Genomic DNA, 7,303 nt, shown 5'->3' on the forward strand with positions numbered 1-7,303 from the left:
GTTTTGACCCTTTTGAGAAAGTTTAGCCAGATCTAACGCTGGTTTGGATTTCGAGATCTGGCCCTTTTCCTACCCCGGGGTCGATGGTGGTAGGGTATAATAGCCTACGACCGAGGCCCTTGGTTGTAGGGGTGCACGCCCTACCATAAATAGTTTCTAAGTATCAAATACAGTGCTTGTACTCACCTATCGCCATGAACCTCGGCGGTAGGGATGCACATGCTATCGCCAACGTGTTTGGTGGTCGGGCTGCACTGCGCTAATGTGGAAGTTGCCTACCGCCAGGGGCCTCGGCGATAGGCTGGTATACCCTACTGCCATCGACCCTGGCGGTAGGAAAATGGTTAGATCCCGGTTTTTTTCGAATCAGGGTCAGGTCTGGCTAAACTTTGGCAAAAGGGTCAAAACACTAAATTTGTCCAGGAGAGGCTGCATTTTACGTTTGCGGCAGCTGCACGGCGATGCAAATTGGGCTGCCTAAAACTGGGACCACATAATTGTACATTAAGGCAGGTGTTGGAGAATAATTTTGGACCCAAATGCTCTGAAAATCAGTTTTTTGGGCAGCCCATGCAAAATCTGTTGAACCCGGCAAAAACTAATGTTGGAGATGCTCTTCCTAGCAGAGCTGGCCAAACGGGCCGGCCCGGCCAATCTTAATCATGCCTGGCACTGTGTGCTGCAGCCTGCAGCCCAGGCACGACCCAAATGCTAACCGGGCCGGCCTGCATGCTACAACCCGCAGCCCAGGCACGACCCAACTGCTAACCGGGTTGGCCCGCTTGCTGTTTGGCCTATCAGGAGTTTTTGGGGTCTATTTTTACCTATTAGGCTAGTATTAGGCATAGTTTTAAATAGCCCGCTATAGCTGATTTGAAGCCCGCCGCTATTTTTCATAGCCCGCTATTTAAAACATTGAATTAGGCCATATAGAGAAAAAGATGATCGGGCCGTGCCGTGCCGGCCCACGTGCTCAGCCTAGCAGCTCAAGCACGGCCCAGGGCATGCCGCATGCCGGCACGGCCCGTTTAGCCAGTGCCGTGCCTGGCCCATGGTGGGCCGTGCCGGCGAGCTCACGGCCGGCCTGGTTGGCCTGGTCCATTTGGCCAGTTCCCACATCCCGCAGCCTCTTCTACACTTCACTTCACCACGGCCACTCGCTCCCCTCCCGACTCCGACGCGGCGACACCATCGCGCTAGGGTTAGCGCCGGCGACGGCCACCGCCACTCCGCCGCCCGCCCCTATCCCGGCCGTCTGCTCCTCCCCCGGACGCCCCTCCCCCTTTCACGCGCGCATCTAGGGTTAGCGCCGCCACTCCTACCCCGGCGGCTCCTCTCCTTTCCCAGGTCCCGGACTGCTCCTCTCCTCCTCTGACCGCTCCTCCATTGTTGCAGGTGGAGGGCGAAATGACCAGCCGCACCTGCCACCTCTCGCCGGCAGCGGGTCCGCTGGAGGACGACAACCTGCTCTGCGAGATCCTCCTCCGCCTCCCCCCGGAGCCGTCCTCCCTCCCGCGCGCCTCCGTCGTCTGCAAACGCTGGCGGTGCCTCGTCTCCGACCCCCGCTTCTGCCGCCGCTTCCGCCGCCACCACCGCCGAAACCCTCCCCTCCTTGGCTTCTTCAACAGAGACAGCGATCTCTTCCCCTTCGTACCTACTCTTGAGCCCCCAAATCGTGTCTCGCCTGGCCGCTTCTCCTTGCAGCGCCGCGAAGGCGACCGCTTCATCTCCCTTGGATGCCGCCATGGCCTCGTGCTCATCCGCAACGTACGGCCGAACAAGGTCCTGGTGTGGGACCCCGTCACCGGCGAACAGCACCACCTTGCCATCCCCCCTGAGCTTGTGATACATGCGGAGAACACAGCCATCAATGGGGCAGTGCTTCGTGCTGCCGGAGACATCCAACAGTTTCATGTGGTCTTGACAGTGGTGGACAACGTCGACAAGCAACACAAACGAGCGCTCGCCTGGCTTTACTCTTCCAAGACCAACTTATGGGGTGATCTCGTCTCAACACCGGTTCCATTCAAGGTTTCCACCTCGGATATTTTGGGTGATGAAGATGATGTCACCTTGGTGTTTACGGGAAAGCCCGCTGTGATGGTTAGGGATTCTCTTTACTGGATTCTTGCTGGGAATTTTGTTGGAATTCTTGAGTTTGATTTGGAGAAGCAAAGCCTAGCTGTGATACGGGTGCCAGCGCATATGCTTGAAAATGGGTTTTACCAGTTCTGGATTATGCGGGCAGAGGGTGGTGGTCTTGGTTTACTGTTGCAGAAAGATCAGAGTTTCCAGTTATGGAAGAGGAAGACTGATCGTGATGGTGTTGCTTCATGGGTTCTTGGAAGAACTATTGAACTGGACAAGCTACTTTCCCTGAATGGAAATGGCAGCCAAGTCATACTAGGGTTCGCTGAGGAGAATAATGTGGTGTTTGTGTGGACACACGGTGTCCTCTTTATGGTCAATCTTGAGTCTTTGCAGTTCAAGAAACTTGGTGAGACCAGAACCCTTTCTCACTATCATCCATTCGAAAGTGTCTACACTGCAGGTAATAGTATGCCTTCAGATATCGGTTGTAACAAAACGAAGCCAATTTTTGATAATCGGTTGACAGAATTACGGTTCATACTCTTTCGTGTTAGGTTAACAATTTTAACTAAGTGTCATATCACTTGTTTCCTTTACTGCTTGATGACCTCTTCAACGTACAACAATTTTGTTTTTGTAGTATTTCTGTTCTGATTCTTGTGCGGTGGTGTTTTATGTACTCCATCTGATCCATATTAATTGTCGCTGGTTTAGTACAAAGTTGTACTAACTTCGTACTAAATCAGTGACAATTAATATGGATCAAAGGGAGCAGTGATTATGATAGACTTTTTTTTATGTTAGTGGTATCTTTTCTTTTTTGTATGCTTTGTAGTCAGGCGTTGGGTTGAAATTGGTCTACTGTTATCTTTATTTCTGTATTTTTTGTTGTTCAAATCGGAGCTAGCAAACTGCCTTTTATCATGTTATTATATCAATATTCATACAGTAAAAAAAAAAGAACAACAAATTGGCAAATTCTTTTTGTAATATTGAAGTAAATTTCCCTCTTGCATGCCGATTCACATATCCCTGTATGATGGTAGTTTCAGTGCATAGCTGCAGTACAGTTTTCTCTCTCAAGATCAAGATATTTAATAGTTGGAAGTTGAAGACAACTGCGTGGAAAAGTAGCTTGAACCAACTGACATGTCAAATAAGTAGCAATAGACACAGTTGAAGACTTACAGCTAGTTCTATTTCTTTCATTTAATATTTATTCTATCTGCTAGTCTTTCTACTAATCTTGAGTCCATATTGTCAAATTTGTTTGTAATTGGCGAATAATTGTTCATTTTATCACTTTTAGGAGTCTTTATTGTGAGTAGCAAATATCCATTTTTACCAGGGAAACTAATGTTGAATTGAGTAAATTCTAATCTAAATCTGAATAGTCTTGTTCACCTTTGTTGCTAGGATTTTTAGTATTGATTTATTACTTTGATTTTTTAGCCTAATTTATTGAAGATAATCTAAATCTGAATATTCTCGGTCATTTCTGTTGCTAGGAATGACCTATATTTTATTTATTCCAATGGGGCTCTGGTTAACTTGTCTCTTATGACGAGCTGATTGTCTGAGTGTGTATCTTCATTTTTACGATAATAATCAGTATATACTGTTTTCGGTATATTCGTTAAATTTAACAATAGGTGTGGTTTTGTTTATCTATTGCCAATCTTGTATAAAACTGTTCTTTTTATTGAAACTACAGCTATGAGTTTATCTAAACATCTTGTTGATGTCTCCTCTTGTCTATTTGGCTATTCTTTGGAGTACCATTGATTGTTTGACTTATGCTTGCAGAAATAGAAATTGGTGGTGGACATGATGGAGTTGATCTTTCACAGCACATAAGATGATTATCTGGTTAGGTATGCTACTGTGATGTACTTGTTGAGCAGGTAAGCTTCTGAATCTATGTTGAGGTATCTGAACTGTTCTTTAAAAAAGATGTATTGCTTTCCTATTTACTGCCATTTCTCAACTACCAAATGGCAAGAGAGGACTCTTTAAGATTTTCTATACAACTCTTTGCTTAGCTATTGCCCACCTGGCCACTCATATCAACGCTTTCCTGGCAGGCTGCATCTTGGATCTTTTCTCCAGGCCCTGCTCCTCACCCTCTTCATGCCTTCATCAGCTGTTCTCAATTTGCTTCCTCATGCCATTGCACCTACCTTCTCTATTATTTGTTGCTACCACCTCACTATTGGATGAGGAACCTATCCTGTCCATCCAGCTGCCTTGCTTTCATTTACCTCTTCCTTGGTACTCCCCTGGTTCCTACTGTTAGTGCAATTTCTTCTCCTCTAGCTCCTTAGATGTCTGATGACTGAGGACCATTCTCCTTTTTGTGCATATTTTAAGTGGTAACATAATGAAATCCATCCTCTTTTGTGTTCGTAATTCATTTTTTTACTCGCATTTGATTAGTTTTTCATGGCTATAGATCTATCAAGTCCTAGTGTGATTTATATGTAGTTGGTAACTGACAATACCTGAACACTTGCTTCATGCTTTCTTTGTTACACAGAATTATAACTATGCCATTTCACATTTCACATCGCTGTTTATTTTGGATCGTTATGCTACCTGGTGAAGAGCATGCTTTCATTAATTTTTAAAGTACATTTTTATCCTTTTCCTTCAGTTTTCTTGGATGATTATTCTAGTGTTGGGCGGTTTGCGTAAATATTTTCTCAGCTTGTATGATACCTCTCAGTTTACCATAATTTGTCTGGTTCAAATTATATGCATCTATGCACTGTGAGCAGTCTATGTTCTTCACTCTTGGCCATGTTAGATGTTTAACACTTCATATTAAACACATGATCAATATGGCATGCCTAGATTCGCCATAAATACTAGCTTCTTCATGAATATTTTTTTAGTTTTTGGGGTATTGATTTTGATGCTGTGGAGATGGCATCTATTTTGGGCCGATCAAAGTGTGTCTATTAATAAGATGATGCATGATCCCTTGTGGCTTCTACTGCATGATTTCAATAAAATTTAATTTGTTAGCGACTAGCTAGCTCGTGAACAGGGGTGCGTGGAAGTTAGCTATCTACGTGCCAGAACCACGAGTTGGTTTCAAGATCTTATGGGTTTCAGCTCTAGCCTACCCCAACTTGTTTGTGACTAACTACTATAAGAGTAGAAGGTGTAGCCGTACAAATGAAGTGTTATCCTGTAGCTTTTCTCTTTTTCCCACGTTGGTTTTGTCCAACAATGCTGAGATGATTCAGTTTTGGAGCTTTTGGCACAATACTGGTGAAAGTTAACTTTTACTGTTGTTTTGAGTCATACCAAATTGAGAGCTATGGCTTTAATGACTTTTCCGTGAATAAATTGTATATACAAATTGGTTTGGCTGACGAAATTCTTTGCTCTGCAGGTATCTATGATTACGTTCCGGTGGCTGTGATGCAGAAATGGGTTGTGCCCTTGTAATGGTCAACTTTGTAACGAATTCTTCCATTTTGTACGCTTGTTCAACCCAGAAATTGGCCCTCTGTGATGGTCAGCCATGAAATCTGACTCGCAGGACTTCGTCGATTAATTTGTTTTGAATTTCAATTTACTGTTTCTTATCCAGTTCATGAAGACACAGTGACTTGCTCAGATTAATGATTAGCGTCGACCCTGTCAGTTAATCTTAGACTCATTTTTGCTCCTTCCAAGCAAGGCAGGCAGTCAACACCTGTCAGCTGTCTAATAGCACTTGTGTGCGCGCGCCTGCAGCATTTGTTTTGAATCTCTGCTTATGTTTTGTCAGGTTGAGATTTCAACTCTGAATCTCTGCTTATGTTCTGTCCCATGATAGACGTTCCCTTCTCTATTTGGTACGGTCCGTGCGTCTGTGGTGCGTCTAGGTTTGTTTTGGGGGTATCAGAACAAGATATCATTGCTCTTGCTTGCGAGTAGCAGGGGATGCCTTCTGTAGCTTGGATTTGTACCATGGCCACTCAGGTGCCTGAATCCATTGCTGTCGGAGAAGAGACGAGACGTCGTTTCTCACCAGGATGTCCATCCAAGACAAGCTAAATCGCTGACTCCCAGCAATGAACCGAAGCATTTGCAATTGCATAAATGTATGTATTTACTGCATTGTGCGGGTGCACGAGAAAGTGAAGAAGTGGTGTGTGTGAGTGTTTTTCATAGGTAAAAAGAGAACGTAAGAAAACATATAATCGCTGTAAAAAATATTTTATGTTATGTAAAATTACAAACGTAAAAACAGTGTAAAATATACATAAAATGCATTTTTTTCTGGTCTTATAACCTATAATTTTGTTTTCTAATGCCAAATTCTATGTAATGAATCAATAAAAATTTAAACATTTGTATTTCAAATGTAATTTATTTATGAAACGATTGTAAGATTACCTCGGGTGAAGAATAACTTATTTATGAAACATTTATATTTCAAATGTAATTTATTTATGAAACGATTGTAAGATTACCCTGGGTGATGAATTAGTGTTTCTATATATATTTATGCCCGTGCATTACAATGGGAAAAAACATTCGCCCCTTGTACTCATACCTGGCAACATTGTTGAATCCCTTGAATCTTTGACGATGCCACATGACAAACAACATGATAAGTGGTGTTGTGTAAAAAGGTTGGATGTTTTTTAAAGTGTACTCAAGATGTTTTCAATTTATTAGACAACAAAAATATCAACGTTAAGCCAACATTGCATATTCAAAATCTAAATATATTTTTGAGGGATTTTCATATATAACATGTTAGATTTGGAGTTAGGGTTTGAAAGTTATGAATTATTAGAAAAACATTTGAATCTCCCCGAAACTAGAAAAGGTGGGCCAAAAAAGAAAGAGAGCTGGGGATCGAAACTCAGGTCTCCGATGCGGAGTGGTTAGACCATCTCTAGCAGACCCCGTATAATGCCGACCCGTAAAACTTGTTTACAGTTCGCTGGAAAACGGTTTTGTGGGCCGATGCGGGCTGCTGCCGAGCAGACCCCGGGTAGCCGACCCGTAAAACAGCGTCGGCCCACAAACCGAAAACCTCCGATTAGCGAATTTGACAGCGATTCCAACAATTAAGTTCAAATTCGAAGAATAAAACATAGTTCGCGCGCAAATAAAAGCATAGTTTTGTACGACAAACGCAAAAGGCTCGTACCACTGCACCACATGAGCGCTGGTGATGTATAACAGAGGCTTAATATAAATAACA

At 43.5% G+C, this 7,303-nt stretch overlaps 1 protein-coding gene across 2 annotated transcripts; it reads left to right on the forward strand.

The window, feature by feature from the left end:
• Positions 1-1,134: 1,134 nt before the first annotated feature.
• On the forward strand, positions 1,135-5,755 carry LOC109758446 (uncharacterized). Of its 2 annotated transcripts, XR_002231792.4 has the most exons (5): positions 1,135-1,302; positions 1,396-2,551; positions 3,898-3,995; positions 4,176-4,362; positions 5,492-5,755. XR_002231792.4 is itself a non-coding variant. In XM_020317301.4 (4 exons), the coding sequence occupies exons 2-3, from the start codon at positions 1,408-1,410 to the stop codon at positions 3,951-3,953; spliced, it is 1,200 nt and encodes a 399-aa protein (XP_020172890.1). In that variant the 5' UTR covers positions 1,135-1,302; positions 1,396-1,407; the 3' UTR covers positions 3,954-3,995; positions 5,492-5,755. The 2 variants fall into 2 exon arrangements, 1 of the variants encoding a protein (XP_020172890.1); XM_020317301.4 differs by lacking the exon at positions 4,176-4,362.
• The last annotated feature ends 1,548 nt before the right edge of the window (positions 5,756-7,303 follow it).

Source organism: Aegilops tauschii, chromosome 6 (assembly GCF_002575655.3).
Source record: "Aegilops tauschii subsp. strangulata cultivar AL8/78 chromosome 6, Aet v6.0, whole genome shotgun sequence".
Taxonomy (NCBI): Eukaryota; Viridiplantae; Streptophyta; class Magnoliopsida; order Poales; family Poaceae; genus Aegilops; species Aegilops tauschii.

What these genes read in the sequence shown, in the direction of transcription:
- LOC109758446 (XM_020317301.4), top strand. Translation starts at nt 1,408, where the DNA reads ATGACCAGCCGCACCTGCCACCTCTCGCCGGCAGCGGGTCCGCTGGAG. An exon ending in CGAAAGTGTCTACACTGCAG is followed by an intron (nt 2,552 to 3,897) that starts GTAATAGTATGC and finishes TTATGCTTGCAG; the next exon opens with AAATAGAAATTGGTGGTGGA.